Source organism: Epargyreus clarus, unplaced genomic scaffold (genome assembly GCF_041222505.1).
Source record: "Epargyreus clarus isolate Ecla_fem2 unplaced genomic scaffold, WU_Ecla_fem_2.2 ptg000021l, whole genome shotgun sequence".
Classification (NCBI taxonomy): Eukaryota; Metazoa; Arthropoda; class Insecta; order Lepidoptera; family Hesperiidae; genus Epargyreus; species Epargyreus clarus.
Genome location: NW_027332228.1, coordinates 625,734 through 644,867, shown reverse-complemented (window position 1 = coordinate 644,867; position 19,134 = coordinate 625,734). Strand labels below are relative to the sequence as shown.

General features: G+C 37.6%; 2 protein-coding genes across 2 annotated transcripts; both read left to right on the top strand.

Annotated features, from left to right (window-relative positions):
• Positions 1 to 70: 70 nt before the first annotated feature.
• Positions 71 to 1,717, top strand: H2ax-l (histone H2AX-like protein). Its single transcript, XM_073084550.1, has 3 exons — positions 71 to 262; positions 343 to 553; positions 1,043 to 1,717. The coding sequence occupies exons 1-3, from the start codon at positions 244 to 246 to the stop codon at positions 1,230 to 1,232; spliced, it is 420 nt and encodes a 139-aa protein (XP_072940651.1). The 5' UTR covers positions 71 to 243; the 3' UTR covers positions 1,233 to 1,717.
• Positions 1,718 to 3,117: 1,400 nt separating this feature from the next.
• On the top strand, positions 3,118 to 19,087 carry LOC140751035 (pseudouridylate synthase 7 homolog). Its single transcript, XM_073084847.1, has 11 exons — positions 3,118 to 3,759; positions 3,886 to 4,099; positions 4,507 to 4,648; positions 4,942 to 5,062; positions 6,148 to 6,336; positions 7,487 to 7,661; positions 8,149 to 8,334; positions 14,416 to 14,560; positions 14,995 to 15,331; positions 17,130 to 17,281; positions 18,380 to 19,087. The coding sequence occupies exons 1-11, from the start codon at positions 3,467 to 3,469 to the stop codon at positions 18,748 to 18,750; spliced, it is 2,325 nt and encodes a 774-aa protein (XP_072940948.1). The 5' UTR covers positions 3,118 to 3,466; the 3' UTR covers positions 18,751 to 19,087.
• Positions 19,088 to 19,134: the final 47 nt, after the last annotated feature.

The window sequence follows — 19,134 nt, the reverse complement described above, 5'->3', positions numbered from 1 at the left end:
GACAAGTACCCAAGACATTAAAAAAATATTTTTAAAAATCAGTCTTTGTTTGGCGCGCTTTTCTTTGTCAAACTGTCAAAAACAAAATTATTGGAAGTTTGGATTGGAACAGTTGAAAAACAAACGTTGTGGGTTTTGTGTAAAGTAAAATAGTACTTCTTCAACTGAAAGTGGATTGTGTTTGACAAACCAAGTTCATAAGAATATTTAGTGCTTGTATTATTAATTTTCAATTCAATAGCCATGTCGGGACGTGGAATAGGTAGGTTGATTTTCAAAAAATACTATAAAACTATTTCATGATGTTCAATGAAATCTATGAAAAAATATCCTTATTTTTAGGTAAAAAAAATCGTGCTAAAGTGAAGTCTAGGAGCAGCCGCGCTGGGCTTCAGTTTCCAGTGGGCAGAATACATAGGATTCTCCGTAAGGGAAACTACGCACCTCGGGTCGGCGGAGGATCTGCTGTGTACCTCACTGCCGTACTTGAGTACCTTTCTGCTGAGATATTAGAGCTAGCAGCTAAAGCTGCAGAAGATAACGGCAAAATTAGGTAAGTTGGTGATTAGTGTGAGTTAACAAACAGAATGTACTGAATTTATTTGTTTTCTTAATTTGCCCCGTTTAATGATTCTCTTATGTAACTAATATGTCTATGTGATTATTAGGAAGTTGTAATTGAATTAGTAAGTTACACAATGATTTTATTTTTCATTCACCTATAACTTTTATTACTTATAGGTACAAGTATTATGTATATATGAGTTACAAGTTACTACTCTCATACCTTGTATATGTCAAGGATAAGAATAGCTACTGGTGTTAAATAACATTTCTGCCTACTTACCACTTAATTATTGTCTGAAAGACCTATTTCATTTAATTCAGACTTATTGATTTTGTAGAGACACATAAAAGAGGTTTTATTATTATTACATTATTGTAGCAATGTTATTTGCGTTAATTTTATTACTTGTACAGATTGGTTCTATTGAATTTTAAAAATATATTTATGTATAATATATATGTATTCCTTTTTCAGGATATCTCCTCGTCATATAATGCTAGCAGTGAAGAATGATTATGAGCTCAATAGAATGCTTGATGGTGTAACTATCTCTCAAGGTGGAGTCCTCCCGAAGATTGAACCCCAGTTATTGCCAAGAAAAACTCACAAACCTCAGGATAAACATGACACAACCTATGGTGGTGCAGGATCTCAAGAATATTGATTGATATCAGCAACTTAAGCAGGCGCTATTGTTATCTTTAATAATGATAATGAGTAATAGATATTTATATCTGTTAATGTTTGTCAGGTCTGTTATTCATTATCATACTTGTTTTAATTTTTCAATTGCCTATTATGAAGTAAGATGTTGTTATAAAAAAAAAATATTTTATCTGACATGTAAAAGCATATTGTTGCCATATTCTTCACTAACTTTGAGGATGATTGGCTATATATATATTTTTATTATTAAATAGGTTCAGAGTACTTAAATCATTTGTTACATTCATCACATGCAAGTAAATATTTAAATTATCTTAATCAGAAAAGTTGACTCCTATTGGTTGAAAAAATATAATTTATTCCATATTATTACATAAGATTGATTTTGTTATTCATATTCTGAGGCCATTTACTCTGTAATCAAAGTGGACTAATTTTCATATTTTTTAATGAACAAGAAAGTATATTTAGCTTCCTTATGAATTTGTGTATTTTTTATTTCATTTCCCATGATGTTTTATTTCATTATTATGTTTTTGTATATCTTTTTTTGTCTGGACTTACCACAAGTAACACAGGCTCAGCCAAGTGTACCTTCAGGTTGATAGTGTTGGGTGTGATGTGTGTAATGTTATTAAGGTGTCATTATCACTGTTTAATAGGAGAAATTTTCTGACTATTCGACGTCTATTCAGTATTGCCGCTTTTTGTAATACAAGATAAGTGAATTTTGGGAGTTCAATTGCTTTAAGGTTGTGGAATAGTTGCTTTGGAATAAATCTGTACTGGTCAAAACAACTATAAGGACTACAGTAAAACTTCATTTTCCATAATTTATTTATTTCAACCTGTACTTCTATATATTTTCTATTATTATTATTTCTCTGTTTTATATGAAATATAATTTTTATTAAATATTTGTAAACTTTCAATCAATGGGAGTAAAAATTATGAAATGCATTTTAAGATTAAATCATTACAAAAGTACCATCTTCTTTTTAAATACATTTATAAAGATTTTTGTGAGCACTAGTAAATACGGATATTTACTAGTGCTCACAAAATATTGCCTAGTAAATACGGATATTTTGAACAAAATATATTTATAGCGAAATAATAGGGAATAACAAATACTATAGTTTATTGTACAGTAAACCAGTAGTTTTCTTTTTTTCGAATTCACTTTGAAATATTCGCAAGATGGCGCTAGTATCGATTCATTTTCAATCGATAATAGATAAAAGACCTATAGGTGATAGGCATGTAGAAAAGTAGGGTTTAGTGGAATTTGAGGAACATGAATAGAAAAAGCCAGAAGAACCGATGAAAATTTAATGACAACGTTTTAAGGAAGGAATGACATAGAAAAAAACAATATACATAAGAACGTATTAAAAGAAAAATACATTAAAACCTTCTGCGCTAAAATAATAATATAAATAAGCAAATAGTGCGTCGCCTACAAGACCACTGGGGAAGGTGGCCATGATATTGGGATGTTATGACCAAAGAGTATAGTACTACATATAGGAAAAAGAGTAGTAACTTATGACAATGGTCGCTGGCCCCCGAGGCGCACACTTCACGTGTACGTGCATAAGTCGTCAGGCATTGATTATATGAACTATGACTTATAGTTCCACAAACTTTTCTGTGCGTGTAGTGGTTTTCAGAAAGTTACTAGTACTAGGAAAGGTATTAGTAGAAAAAAGAAAGAAAAAAAAATAGTAGAAAAACCCACCTATTTAATTGTCGAGGAAAAGAAGTATTGTGGCTGTTTAACTAATACACTTTGACTCTTTGATTGTTGGTGTTGTTTCTTATTACTGTCAATGTCATTGTCTGACAATAATTACGCCTGGTTGTCGTGTCAAACTTCAAACTCTGCATGGATAAGCGCATGTCGCTAAATGTCAACCAGGATTTATGAGTTAATTCCATATCAATATAAATAGAAATTTAAACATATTGGTGCGTCTCATGCCGGTGTTTAATTATTTCCAAATCCATAGTCGTGTAGAAACTTAAGAATTTCTTGACTTACTGTGATAGGAAATCACGTATTATTTAAGAAAGAAAATACCGCACCGGACTTGCGGTGTATACTGTATAAGTGTTGTACTTGTATCCCGTGGGAGCTTCACTCGTTGGCCGATATAAAAGTATATTATTTTGTAATATAACAGTATAACACTTGTGATATAATTGCTGACTGAATACCTAGTTCAAATAATGAATAACCGGCGACCATGGCGGGGTAACCGCGGTAATCGCGGAAACCGTTCCAGAGGGGGATATTTTCGCGGCAGAGGAGGCTGGGGTAACAATGGACAGTTTGGGTCCTCTCGAAATGATTTCTTTGATAAGAACCCTAACCCTAAAAGTTTCGGGAGAAGCTTTCAACACAACCCGAAGCCGAATTATATTAAGAGGGATTTTCCGACGAAAAGATTGTCGGAGGAAGAGATCGGAGTAACGGAATATATGAACAATCATGAAGGATTTAATGGAATTATTAAATCAAGGTATGTTTATTAATGCTGAATATCATAACGCTCCTTATTTTCAATTATATCTCTTGAATTATTAGGTCTAAGTTGTCATGTCAACTACCTTTCTTTATTTAAGGACTATTTTGTATATTTGGGCAGGTATTCAGATTTCCAAGTATCAGAAATCAACCTGAAAGGGGAGATAGCAATACTCACAGACATGAAACCTCCTGAGCTGCCCAAGGAGAAGGATATTGATGAAGATGAGGAGTTGGTCCTAAATAAGTACAATCTGGAGATCTTGCCAATAGAAACCTGGGATAATATCAACAAGTTGGCTGTGGCTAAAACGCCCCTGACTGATAAAGTTCAGGTTTGTTTGCATTATAATTAATTTGCTTTAACTAAAAGTTAAATACTCAATATGCATTATCATACAACATGAGAACAATTGACCAGAGAGCAGGCAGAGGCAGAGGAGCAGCAAGTATATCTTGGGGAAGCAAATTAGCCTCATTATTCAATGAGCTATTCTTGCCAGCATTCTGGGAACCCATCCCAGGGACAGCAATTGTGATATAGATGTAATTTTATATGTAATTAAAATTTTGTTAAAACTAATGTAACAATTTTGATATAACCATTGAATATTAACTACTTTAATGTATTTTGAAAATTGATAACATTACTTTTTAGTTTAATACTACTTCAGACTGTGTCTTTTTAGTTTAATACTAGATTGTGTCTACAGTTGCTATAATAGGATATTGTTTATTACAGATAGATGTGACAGGTATGCCCAAGGAACATAGGACCAAGATCCACGATGCAGTGAAGAAGGCATTTGGTCAGGGTATTGTTGGCAGCACTGTCACTGTTGATGGCAAGAAGTATGTTTGCTTTGAGAAGTTTAGGAGAGGAGGTAAGGATAAGAAATTATTTATTGTTGTAATAAACTAAACAATTCAATCAGTTGAATTTTTGCTGCTCTGTTGAAATTTTTTATGTCTTTCTCATTATTTGTATGACAGAATGTGTTAAAAAAATCTTCAAAGCTAATTTGTTTTTTAGGATATAAAGTATATACATTATAAATGCTTAGAGTCGTTGCTATAAATTATACTTCTATCGTGAAGATGTCATATTAAAACCTATTAAATATTCAAAATAAGACCTTGTTCTTATTAAAATCTATTTTTTCTGTTACAATTTCAGTGCGAATTGACCAGCGAGTGAAGTGGTTGTGGCCGGAAGAATATGTCCACTTCATAGTTCATAAGGAAAACTGCGATACTATGGAGGTGGCAGCTCGACTGGCAGAGCGACTGCATCTAAAGTTTGTACTTATTTACCAACATGTCAGTCATTAAGGGCAATTTATAACTAGAGAACAAGAGCCTTTGTTAGTGACATAATTTACATATTATTATGTTAACAACTCATATATTGAAACGAGTTAAGCAATTTGGGTTATAGAATTTGCACAGTTGGGTAATAGTACATTACAATACGAGGACGAAAAATTTTTTTCTGACAAGTGTGAGTTTGCAGGCCGAGCCGCAGGCGAGGACTGCAATCACACGAGTCAGAAAAACATTTTTCGTCCGCGTGTTGTATAAAATTTTATATTACGGGGTCGGAAATGGGGGTTTTGCGCACGCGAAGCGTGCGTAAAACGTCAATTTACGCACGCCGTGATATAAAAATTATTTTACCTCTGATTAGAATTAAAGTTGCATTTCTTTCTTTTGATAATGTCCATAGGCAGTTTTGGTTTGTGTTTGGTTTATTATATTCTTCAAACTGAAACACCATATGATTTAAGTATGTTTTCGAACTACAAAATCTTTATGGCTCTCAGCATATAGGTTAGAACCTTTGAGTTTGCGGAGGGACATAGGCTCCCTCTGTGTGTTCTACCGGCTTTACAATGGTGGGTGTTCCGAGGAACTATTTGACCTGGTGCCTACATCACCATTCCTCCATCGCACCACTCGCCGAAGGATGAAGTTCCATGAAGAAGGACTGATGAAGGACTTGTGGCGGTCCTCCACGGTTCGGTTTGCACGGACGTTCTTGCCGCGGACGTGTAAGATGTGGAATGAACTTCCTCCTGAGGTATTCCCGGAGCGCTATGACATGGGGCTCTTCAAAAAAGGTGCAAAAATTGCTCTCATACAAAGCCGGCGATGCATTGGCGACTCCCCTGTTGTTGCAAATGTCCATAGGCGGTGTTGACTACTTTCCATCAGGTAGCACGTCTGCCTAATCGTTAGGTTAAACTAAAATAAAAAAAAAATGTATATTACAGACCTTATATGTGGTAGATATGTATAAAACAGTGTAGTAGTTAATAAAGTCTTCTCACTACACTTGTTACACTATCAGACGATACATGTGTTTCGTGTTTATCATTTACAGCTTGAAGCCATCGATGCTGGGGTACGCGGGCACGAAGGACCGCCGCGCGAAGACGTCGCAGTGGTTCAGCCTGCGCAAGGTGGAGCCGGCGCGCATCGCCGCCGCCGCGCGCGACCTGCGCGAGCTGGCCGTCGGCAACTACAGCTTCCACGCGGCCGGCCTGCGCCTCGGCATGCTGCGCGGCAACAGGTGACCGCACGCACCGACACATTGCCGCCCGCGCGACCTGCGCGAGCTGGCCGTCGGCAACTACAGCTTCCACGCGGCCGGCCTGCGCCTCGGCATGCTGCGCGGCAACAGGTGACCGCACGCACCGACACATTGCCGCCCGCGCGACCTGCGCGAGCTGGCCGTCGGCAACTACAGCTTCCACGCGGCCGGCCTGCGCCTCGGCATGCTGCGCGGCAACAGGTGACCGCACGCACCGACACATTGCCGCCCGCGCGACCTGCGCGAGCTGGCCGTCGGCAACTACAGCTTCCACGCGGCCGGCCTGCGCCTCGGCATGCTGCGCGGCAACAGGTGACCGCACGCACCGACACATTGCCGCCCGCGCGACCTGCGCGAGCTGGCCGTCGGCAACTACAGCTTCCACGCGGCCGGCCTGCGCCTCGGCATGCTGCGCGGCAACAGGTGACCGCACGCACCGACACATTGCCGCCCGCGCGACCTGCGCGAGCTGGCCGTCGGCAACTACAGCTTCCACGCGGCCGGCCTGCGCCTCGGCATGCTGCGCGGCAACAGGTGACCGCACGCACCGACACATTGCCGCCCGCGCGACCTGCGCGAGCTGGCCCAGAGAGAGAGTGAGAGAGAGACAGACAGAGAAACACGCGCACGCCGCACGGCTTACAACTATAGCAAAAAGTGACAAAACTTTTGGTCTTAATTTTTTTCGTCTAGCCCCCTTTCGCAACGCGCGATAAGCGACTTCGTCGCGATAAGGAACGGAGTAAGTGCACAACAACATTGACAGTTAGCATGTGACTGGGGAATACACACATACAGATACTTTGTGAAACACTACTCTGGAAATGGTGCATAATAAGGATGTCTATCTACTAAAATGTACTAACATCTATCAGCATTTGTCAATGTTTATTTTGTTGCCTAACGACAGCTGTCTCTAAGGCTTCAATGTATGATAATTGATTATTAATAAGTATAGAGGGTTTTGTTCTACTTTTGTAAGTATATACTGCTATAGTTTTAATATTTCATGTGTTGTAATTTTTTTAATATTTTTCAAACATGAAAGTAGATGACAGTGACAATTTCAGTTGTCAAAACTGGTTACATTTTCATGTTAGGAGTGAGTAATCTTTACTAATCTATGCAGATTCAACATAGTGCTGCGCAACGTGACGGCGTCTGACGAGTGTGTGGACGCGGCGTGCGAGCTGCTGAAGCGCGACGGCTTCATCAACTACTACGGGCTGCAGCGCTTCGGCACTCGCGTCCAAACGCCGACATACTCCATCGGCCTCAAGCTATTCCAGGGGGACTTGCGTGAGGTATATTGGAGACTGTTTAGTGCCTATATTTAGCGAGGATTGCTCCGTAGTGGAACATGTGGCCCCACATGTTCCATGTGTTAAAGGCAATGATGTGTCCCTAAGGGTGGTATTCCACCCATCAAATATCATTGTCCAATTTCAAAGTCAAACAATGATATTTGTCTAATTTTCTTTGACAGTTGCCCATTCCACTGGTGAAATATCTGTATCCAAGATTTCTTTATAATTTGCGTAGTTAAAAAAATAGAAGAATGTGGGGCGACTGTTTTCGGCCTTGATACTAGTTCTAGCTGGAAAAATAGCTGAAAAATGATTTTTTTAATTGTTTTTCGCGTTTATTGCAACAAACATGAACGTTAGAGAAAAATGTTTCAGACGATGAAAAGATAAACAATTTTTGTTCTGTATGTTTTCCGCATAAACCGAGTTGTTTTGTTGTTGTTTACATAACTTTTTTGTAAATAACCTCAAACTCTACTTGCAGGCAATAAACGCGATCCTAGAGGAGCGCGAGGGTCCATTACAAGCTGCTCTACAAGCCTTTCACACGGCGGGCGCCGAAGCCGCCTGGCGACTGTGTCCGCGGAACATCAGCCGGTTTCCAAACGAACTACGCCTCATCAAGTACTTGGCTGAGAACCCTAAGGACCTGGTCGGCGCTATCAATAGGGTGAGATTAAAAGATTGATCGTTTAATAGAATAAGAAAAAACATCACTAGGGATAATTTAATAGCGACGCTCATAGGTGTATATGAGAAAATTTTAAAAATAAAAATATCTGGAGGCACGGCAGTGCCTCCGCCAAGTCGAGCCAAAGCCAAAAAAAGCGGCACGGCCGTAGCATACTTTTCTCGAAGCAATTCGGCCCATTTTCGACCTCCTGTAACTTCGTTGCATATGAAGCTAGAAGCCTGAATTTTCAGGAGCCAAGCAAGCATTGTGTAGACACGGTATATTTCAAATTTCATTAAATTTGAACCAGTAGTTTAAGAATTACAAGTAGTCAAAGTTCGTAATTTTGTCACTCACTCACTGACTGACCGATCATCAAAAGTTTAAGGCACTTCTAGCAGACATAGAAGGTTGAAATTGAGAATACAATTAGTGTTTAGTATATAACTCATGGGAAAACTAAAATATTTTGCAATTTCTGTCCAGTTATCTAGATACACCAACTACATTAAATAACTTTGTATCCTATATAAGTTATATAGGATGACAAAGTTACATTTGCAGTTAATGAATCTGTGTTTCTGTCCGCGAAATGTAAGAGTAGTAGGGGAGCCGATGATGTTAAATGGGTAGAAACTCGAGCGCCGATAGGTCCTATACGATTGTGTAGATTACACGTTAGAGTGAAGAAAAGGTTGTGTGATATTTTTCGATTCACCGTGGGAATAGTGTCTAGATGATTCGAAAGATGTTAAAAGCAGAGTCAGACATACTCAAGGCGCGGCAGGTTAGTGATAGAGTATATATCTCTGATGCCGGAAATATGTTTATCTGCTGGTTTGGGACAGTCATACGAGAGGTAAAAATGGAAAAAAAAGTAACCAGCGCATTAGATTTTCAAAGGGGATATGAAGCTACCTCAGATGAGTCGCCCATTCGAAAAACTGACGATTCGATTCGAAAGACTGTCAGTGACTCTTCGAAGATTATTATACAGGATAAGATTATTATACAGGAAATTCCAACTGATGTTTTACTTATCATAACCCTTCATCTGACGATTTAGTGGAGGAGTTTTTTATACTGACGATTTGAAAAAAAAATAGAATGAGAATGTATGAAGAATAATGTATTTTCCATAAAATTTGCCTTTTCCTTTAGTTTGTTATACACCATTACTTTCCAGGGATCCAAGCTAATAAATGACGCTATCAGATAGTGCATATTTTCTAGCATTATTTCCTTTATATTAAAAAAATTACCGCACTCGAGTATGTCCAGGTATAGATTTTTTTGCAACCTTATTACTCCCTAACGCCGCCCTCAAATCATCAGATTATAAATTTATTGTTTTCAGAATGTAATTAAGCTACTATAGATAATACAATTTTTTATTAATAGTCTGATGGACTTCCCTGGTTGAACCCCCCAAATGGATAGTTTAAGATACTCTATAGGATGTAAGGTATCTCCCATATCTTAATCTGCCGCGTTCGAGTCACTCTCGAAATCCCGTCTTGGGCTCCCCTACTATTATAGGCGACGTCAATTGTTTTTATTCTCGAGACAAAAGACGTTTTCAATTCCAACTTCAATTTAAATTCAATTCAAATAATGGGTGAAGTGCGAATCGAACTCGTACACTGAGGGTTCCGTACCACAAAAACATTTGTTTATTTTATTTTTATTTTTACTAATTGATATTATAGCAGCCATATAATGCATTGTGAACATTTCAACTGTAACATCTATTACGGTTCAATAGATAAAATGAAAAACGCCAAAAAATAGCAGGTCCTTATATATTTGTCCCTGTAGTTCCTGGACTAAAAAAGGGCTTCGATATCCCGTGCCTGTCGTAAAAAGCGACTAAAAGGGGGCTTCCGGAGTTGGGAGTGGCAAGAGGGAGCTCGAACCGTCCAATAAGTGACCGCGGGAAGGACGGCGGTATGTGTAGTCGCATACCGTCGTGAACAAAGTGTTTGAAGGTGATAGAACCCTTTGTGGTTCGACTCCGGTGGCACCAACGCCACACCTATTTCTACCTAATAACAGCAGTGTTAGGAGTTGCTGTGTTCCGGTTGAAGGGTGTGGTAAGGGAGACAGACTTTTCCGAGGCGTTTCAGCTTAGTCCTCAGGGGTAGCGGCGCATCCGTGGCCGACCTCAGATAGGAATATTTTATCTTATCTGGGGTTGATTACAGATGTCCATGGGCGGCAGTAGCCACTTACCATCAGGTGGACTGCATGCTCGTCTGCTACTCTTAATTATAAAAAAAAAAAAAAAAACACCGGATAGTTTAGGAGGAGCGAAAACTGTTCTCCCAACGCAGAGCTCGATCGAGGCATCGCGCTTAGAGGACTTCGGTTGCGTTCAGTCGGAGATCCCGGAGTTCTCCGACAAACGTTGAGGACGGCCACCGAAGGATTTTAGTGCGGCTAAAGTCCCACATAACCCGGCGTCACTCCCACGTCGTTGAGTACCTTTTGAAGGTTTCCTCCTCTTCATAAAGAAAAAGAAGGTCTTTGTATGGCAACTCTCCTTTATTTGAAAGTTTTTATTTTTACTTTTATTACTTGTTGTTAAAGCGGCCACCATTATATATATGCCGTAAAAAAATTTAAGTTTCTATCTATTAAGGATCCAGAAATAGAGCTCTATGTCAGACAGACAAACGGACAGCTTAGAAATAGGGTTCCGTTTTTACTCTTTATATCAAAAACATTCCGAATTTCTGACAAATGTCATAAGAAGAAAACTAGATGTTACGGCTAATGTGCCTAAATCAGTTAAAACGCAGATTAGCTTGTCCATTACCTAAAGTACAAAACGAAGATTGTATCAATTTTTACCCCTTGACGTCGACCCATGCATGCTATGATGCGTCGTCGTGTCATGAATTTACGACAAACTTTGTATATTTTCACGAAACAATATCGCTTTGCGGCACGATGTCGCTATGTATCACACTACGTCGTCGTGTCGTAAAAAGGCATGTGTTTTAGTCCTAAGAACAAGTCTGAAAAGATGTTTCAAATTTTAACTACATAGTTAATCTGCATATTTTCTAGCTAATCTTAAGACTGCCTAGTTAATGTGTATGCTAACGTATTCTACAATCTAACGGCAACATACACAAAATACAATAACTGTCGTGAGGTAAAGCAACTGTCACCGTATTATAAAATAATAATAAGTTTGTTTCCAAGGAAACAAGTGTTTAGGCAAATTTCGGCCTTATTGCGCATAAATAAATGTCTATGAAAATAAGCTTACATATAAAAATTTACAATGTTCACAATGGAAAATCCCTAATAACTTCTAAAAGGATTACCCTAATTACACAATTCCTTTTGCCCTATCCGTTTTAGACCTAAACCTACCAAATGGCATTAAAGGCAAACCAATATATATACGAACAAAAAATCATGTTTTCAACTTACGTAATATTAGGTACCTAACATTTCAACGCAATATTACAAAAAATTAGTTATATTCATTTCAAGTGATTCGAAATAGGAAACTGTTATATAAATCGAGCTTAGATAGCCACTTTATAACATATTCTTGCCATGATCACCAAAAATATCAGCTCCTAGTGGCTTGATAATTGATAGCTATAAAAAAAACGAAAATCCACAGTTTAATGTTGAATTTAAACAACCGTCCATTGCACAATTAGGGTATTTTTTTGCTCCATTGCTTGTACAAAACAGTTACAAATGCGTGTAAGAAATGAACTGACAGTCGCGCACGAGTCGAGTCGAGTCCCCCCGAGATAACTAGTCGGTAAGTGGTGTCTATGTGTGCGTTACTCCAGCCCACTTTGTATGAAGATTGACTTCTGTTAGTTTTTATTTTGTGGTAATACCTACCCGGAAAAAACGTGGAAACTATTATAAGAAACCTTTTTAATATAAATTATTTGTAATCTATAATATATATATATATATATCAAATTATATTGTACGGTGAGTTACGTTTTAAATAGAAGTGAATAAAAATATAGTCTAGCTGAAAATATGTATTATTAATATACTCTGCAAATAATAATTCTAAAAATAACTACAGTTGAATGCAAAAGACAAATGCAGACTAATAATTTAAGTATGAATTTGTTAGCGGTGAGTAAACTTATTGAAAAAGGATTTACTGTTAATTTCTTGAAAAACGGTTGCACTATTAGTAACTCTATGGATAACATCATCGCAACTGGCCACAACGTACATGGTATATATAAATTTAAACAATTTGTCAAATCACCGATATGATATTTGACAATGTCAAATAAATATTGGCATAGAAGACTAGCCCATATTAATCCGGAATATAAGAATATTATGACCGGGCTTGATGATGTGAACATTACGACGGATATCACGACTAGTAAGAAACCATTTCCAAACCTCTGAACGCGAACGAACGATATACTGGAGATCGTACATACAGATTTATGTGGTCCCATGGAAGCTACTTCACTCAACGGTTCAAGGTACGAGTACATGTTATTATTTATCGACTATTATTCACGAATGACACATGTTTATTTTCTCAAATATAAGAGTGAGTATTTACGAAATTTCAAAAATATAAAGTGTTGAAATGGGTACTAGCAAGTCGAACAAATGTATGAGATCAGATGGATGAACGAAATTTTGTAATAGAGCTTTCAATATTTTCTTATCAATAAATGGAATTCTACATCAGAAGTCGATGCTATATACCCCTAAACAAATTGTTGTGGTTGAAACAGCTAACAGAACTATTATTGTAAATGCGAGAAGTTTAAAACGAATGTTATCATTATTAAATAAACATTTCATTTAATTTCATTTCAGAAGTCAGAAGTATATTATAAATTGAACCGAATTTGAGCAAGAGCAGTAAATACTGTGGTTTATATAAAAAACCGGAGTCCGACGAAGTCAGTGAAAGATTACCAATGATTTTTGTCGGATATTCAGAAGAAAGTAAGGGATGTCGATTATTTAATACGAAGACACGTTAAATCACAATAAATAAATAAATCACAATCAGTAGATATGTTTTTTCCTGAGGACAATGGGAATAATTTCAGTTGTCAAAATAGTAACTTTTTTAGATTTAATTTATTGTCATGTTCGAATGAAAGTGATGATGAATGGCAAGATTATTTACATAACTACAAAGACTAACTACAAAAATTTAATTGGCTTTAAAAAATCTGTTGTTGAGATTCAACTAGTAGAAGGTACCGGAAAGGAAAAGAGTAGAAATATCTACAAAAAGGAATGAGATGCCATCAAAAACAATGCTTGTAAAAAGATCCAAGTCTCGCCATTCAGTTCTTCTACCGTAAAAAGTTTTGAGATCTATGTAAAACCAAGCCGGTAAATGTATGCAGTCCCTACTTAAGGGACCTTCTGTCTTAAGGTATTATCTCACTATCTAACCTAACAACATCTCATGGGACCATACCAATATTAAAAATCTTTTATGTTCTAAATAAATTGACGTGGCAATCGTACGAATGTTACCGTGTGATGCGATATGATAAGATGAAAACATAATGTGACTTGCAGTACGATTGCCACGTTAATTTATTTAGAACATAAAAGATTTTTAATATTGGTATGGTCCCATGAGATGTTGTTAGGTTAGATAGTGAGATAATACCTTAAGACAGAAGGTCCCTTAAGTAGGGACTGCATACATTTACCGGCTTGGTTTTACATAGATCTCAAAACTTTTTACGGTAGAAGAACTGAATGGCGAGACTTGGATCTTTTTACAAGCATTGTTTTTGATGGCATATATATTTCTCTTGAAAACATGTCAAGTATAGCGTTGTCCTAAAAATATTCAATTTGGTTTATCTTTAAATTTATTATTATTAACGTCTTACTCGTACATAAGACAGTAATAATAATAAATTTTGAAATAACTCAAGTCGCCGGACTGTTCGTATCTCCACATTAGAGACACCACTACCTCACCTATTTCAACTTTATCTGTGTTTAATACCGTTGTGAGAGCATAATGTAGTATATTGTGACAAGTTATGATCTTTAAATTTTCACGTTAATCATAATTTCCAGGTGCCACGTAACGCCCGGCTGCTGTACATCCACTCGTACCAGTCACTGATCTGGAATAAAGTAGCGTCGGAGCGCTTGCGGCGCCACGGCCTACAGCCCGTCGCCGGGGACCTGGTGAGCTTGGCGGCCGAGACTATCACTGGCGGTTCGTACTTACATTATTACACTATGTTCAATCTGAATGCAAAAATGAGAGGACCCTTTGTGGTACGATTCTGGTGGCACCAGAGCCACACCTACCTGAAATTTCGTTTGTAAGAACTTACTCGGGGTAGCAACTTACCATCAGGTGGAAATATAGAACCAGAGCAGAGAGACAAACAATAAAAGATGTTTTTTTAGACTTTATATAAAAGGATGCACTAATTTTAAAGTATTCTCTTGTATTTTAGTCTGTCTACTTTTAAGGCAATTGCAGTACAATGACAGTTTAAGTTTGTACAGAATAGTATTTTAGTAACTTATTATAGAGGATGAGATGAGAAATAATAAAAAAAATTAAAGGCGAAGTCTATGATCAATGTGACATCTAATGTAAAATGTTTTATTTAGATTATAATACTTATGTTATCTCCACAGAAGAAATTGATGATGAAGAAGACGACTCTGATAATGAAGAGAGTACTGATGCTGAAAATGAACGGGATAGTAATAAGGCAGATGGTACAATGGATACTAATGCAGAGACTAACAATACTAACACAGATCAAAAAGATAAACCAACAGAAATGAAGAAAAAAGAAATACCGGTAAAGGTTTTAACGCAAGAAGATGTGGATAGTGGAACATACACAATATTTGATCTGGTGTTACCACTCCCGGGTAACTTTATAAAGTACCCACCAAATATGGTCGATTTCTATGAAGAGTTGCTGAGTAAGGATGGGCTCACTTTGGAAATGAAGAATAAGATTAAGTGAGTTTTGTTTTATTTATTAAAGATAATGTAGAGTTTTTTAATTATTTTAAGCATGTTTGAAATTTTATCACAGTATGGGAAACTGGGGACACTTGATCCCCCCTTTTGTTTTTTGACCATTATTTGGTAAATATTGATCCGATTTTACATATATTGGTACTGAAATACGTGGAATTTCATTGGCTATTTTAAGTATAAAAGCTAATGATATCGGTTTATAAATTTTGTAACCAGCCCACGAAAACTTTGTATAGGGAATGATACCATGTGTCCCATATATATGTCTGACTTGATCCCCCCCCTCTGGAACACTTGATCCTGAGGGAAATAAGTCTCCTACATTTTCATATGATACCAAAATGAAAAAATAAAGTTAAAATTGATTTATTTGCTTAGTAGATAAAGTAGAAACAACAACAACAACATATCCACTGTTTTGATAAATCACATATACGAGTAACTGTGTTTTCAGCTAACATTACTTAATGTTCCTATTATCACAGAATCTTATGTTTGATATTTTTTTCCTGCACCTTCTATTGTTTTATATACTCTAGGCATATTGAAACCTGAAATTATTCAAAAATAAACATTAGTGGATGCTTGATGCGGGGGGATCATATCTCCCATAAAAAAGTGTACCAAGTGTACCCTAGTTATACTGTGCTTATAAAAAGATATTGTAAAAAAAATCGATTAGTATTAACACTATTCTATGAAACAGACGTTTAAAAACATAGATAATGAATAGTTTAAAAGTGTTACTTACCCAAAATAAGTTTACTAACCAATTATTTAATCAAAATGAAAACTTACGAAAAACATTTTCCTGCGACACGAAACACACAATCATCTGCCATCTGCTTAAATATCAAATTGAACAAGAGTACCAAGTTTAGAAAGTTATAACGTATCATAGACAACCAATGTTGCCACACTAAAATCATATAGTGTTCACAGAAGCTCTGTAAATCCAGTGTACCAAGTCTCCCGTAAGGATCAAGTGTCCCCAGTTTCCCCTATATTTGACTAATTTGGTGAATGACAAACTAAATCATTTTAATATTGAGAATTGAGTAAAGTTCAGTAATGGGAAGCCGCGGGAGTAGAAGGCGTAGGACTTGTGGTACTATTGATTATTATCAAATCAAAACAAATAGTTTATTTGTTAATAGATATAGGTACAATAAGGTGGTTTATACAAACTGACAGTTCAATTATATCTAGTCATATTATTATGACATTAATATTAAAAAAAAAATATTTATACAAAAGATTACAGAATAGAATTGAATTAAATCATAATATAAGTCAGCCCAATCTTAGTATAATAAATAAGATAAGTAGAATTTTCATTATATTGATTTCGAGACAACAGTATAGGACTAGGCGTGCGTGGTTCGCGTGCCGCATGTGGCGCGTGGAAAAACACATCTTACTTACTCGCCCATTTAAACAAAAGGAGAAAAAGAGAATAATTATTGTTAAAAAAAAGACAAACTCACTGAGTTTCTTTCCGGATGTTCTCAGTAGAGGTCGCGTTCTGTACTGGTATTAGTTTAAGAAAAATATTGTAACTGACTGTTTGTAAGTGCCGCCGTTGGCCTATACAAAATAAATATATTTAATTTCAAAGGTCTACTATGCGATAAAATTGTTAAGCCCGCTCCACATTCTCGCGAGAACGCGACAAAAATCCGATTCGTATTGGCTCCACATTCTCGTGACTTTCTCGCGAGAATGTGGAGCGGGCTTTGGTGATTGTATGCACCGTGACGTGTGATGTCTTCCGCAGGGGGTTCAGCATGTCGGGCGCGTACCGCTCGCTGGCGGCGCGCGCGGGCGCGCTGAGCTGGCGCCGCGCGCGCTACGCCGAGCCGCGCGCCGACCTGCTGCTGGCCGACCGCGACCGCCTGCTCGGCCGCGCGCACACCGCCGAGACCGAGGGTGAGTGCGCAATACGCACACGGACGAAAGTGGGCGTCCTACTCTGTGGCATGTGGGCCTCCAGGAGTGGGGTGTACGGGCCTCGAGGTCCTCTTTACCCGGGCAATTCTAAAGGGGTCGACTGCACCCGGTGCTATGTTCCGCCGTTGGGCGGAATTTCGGAATAAATGGTGGGGGGTTGCCCCGAGTGGGAGTTGACGGACTGTACCCTGAGGTTTCGCGCCACCGCATCATTCCTAACGTAGCGACCGGCTCCCACGATAGTACGTAGGGCCTGGTTCTGCTGCGTTTGGATGCGCTTGCAGTGCGATTTGGCCACCAGCGCGTACCATGCAGGCGCCGCGTAGGTTAGCCGGGATCGGATGTACGTGTTATACACCCTTATACGCACACCCTTGCACGCGTAATGCACTGCACACACATGCATGACCGCCTGGAAACAGCTCACACTCACACTGTCACCCACACATACATACACATATACATGTACACATGTAAACGTGTGCCCACGTAAGTATACGAAAGTAGAATCCGCGCCAAACTGATATCGGCGGGACGAAGACAGCGCGGGATCCCCCCGGCACCCTCCGCTGTCCACTCTCGCCCGCGGGTACATGGCTGCTTTAGTGTGCCCTTACGTAACCGAGTATATGCTAACTAAACCTGCGCGCAACAACTTCAGAGCGGTCTAGAAGTTTGGCGCGGACTATAACTTTTTAAAAGTAATGATTTACATTATTACATTACATAATGTTACTCCTGTCCCCACCTGAACTTATATTTATTGTGTTGTATTAAAATATATATTGGTTGGGATGCAAAATAAGAATTTAGAAATAACACATCATCATTTCATATTATATTAATTTGTAATAAATAGCATTAAATTAACTCAATGATACAATACTTATTACCATTATTTTTAAAGTTAGCAACTCATTCATAATTATTGATTACAAATGCTGATATAAAATTATTTAAAAAAAATGTACATAATTGCGAACTACATTGTCGAACTGCTTTATCATAAAAAATAATAATATTTCTACCTTGATCTAAATACTTGTACTGTATTAAAAATTATATTCTTACTTTCAGATGGTCCATACAAGGCTCTTATACTTTCTATGACATTACCAACCAGCTGTTACGCGACGATGGCCTTGCGGGAACTACTCAAGGTTGATACCTCTTCCGATAACCAGGCGTTACAAAATAACTACTATAAAATCAAAAATCGTAATTCAACTAGTGAATCTGACAATCAGAATGATAAGTCACAAAGTAAAGATCAGGAAAAACAAAACAAGAATGAGAATGAGAATGAACAGAGTGAGAATAGTGATGGACAGAGTGAGAATAGTAAAGAACAGAAGCAGGTGCAAGAAAGCTCCAATGGTGGGGAAAAAAGAAAACTAGAAAGTAAGAGTGAAGTCGACGCTAAGAAAACTAAACAAACAATTTCGTGAATAAGAAATTTATTCATTTTTTTGTTATAATTAAGTTAATTTAGACTAAGAGTTTCCCCACATTTATCGACGCGGATTCGGGCAAAACAGTAAGAAAAAAGTGACTAGTGATTCGTACTATGATAATACAAAAAAGCGAACTAGATGGCTTTCTCTCTTTCTGACTTCAACTCGATTCCGTGTCGATATATGTAGTGACACCCACTTAATAACAAATATAACATTATAATTGCTTCTATAGATGTTGTCTATTTTATTTTTACTTTTATTTTAGGTACTTTTAATACATATATACCTTTTTAATATAATAATAAAGTACAATAAATAAAAAATAGAATTGTCTTTGATTAACCTCCGCACTTTTGTGGTATTGTTTGTCATGAG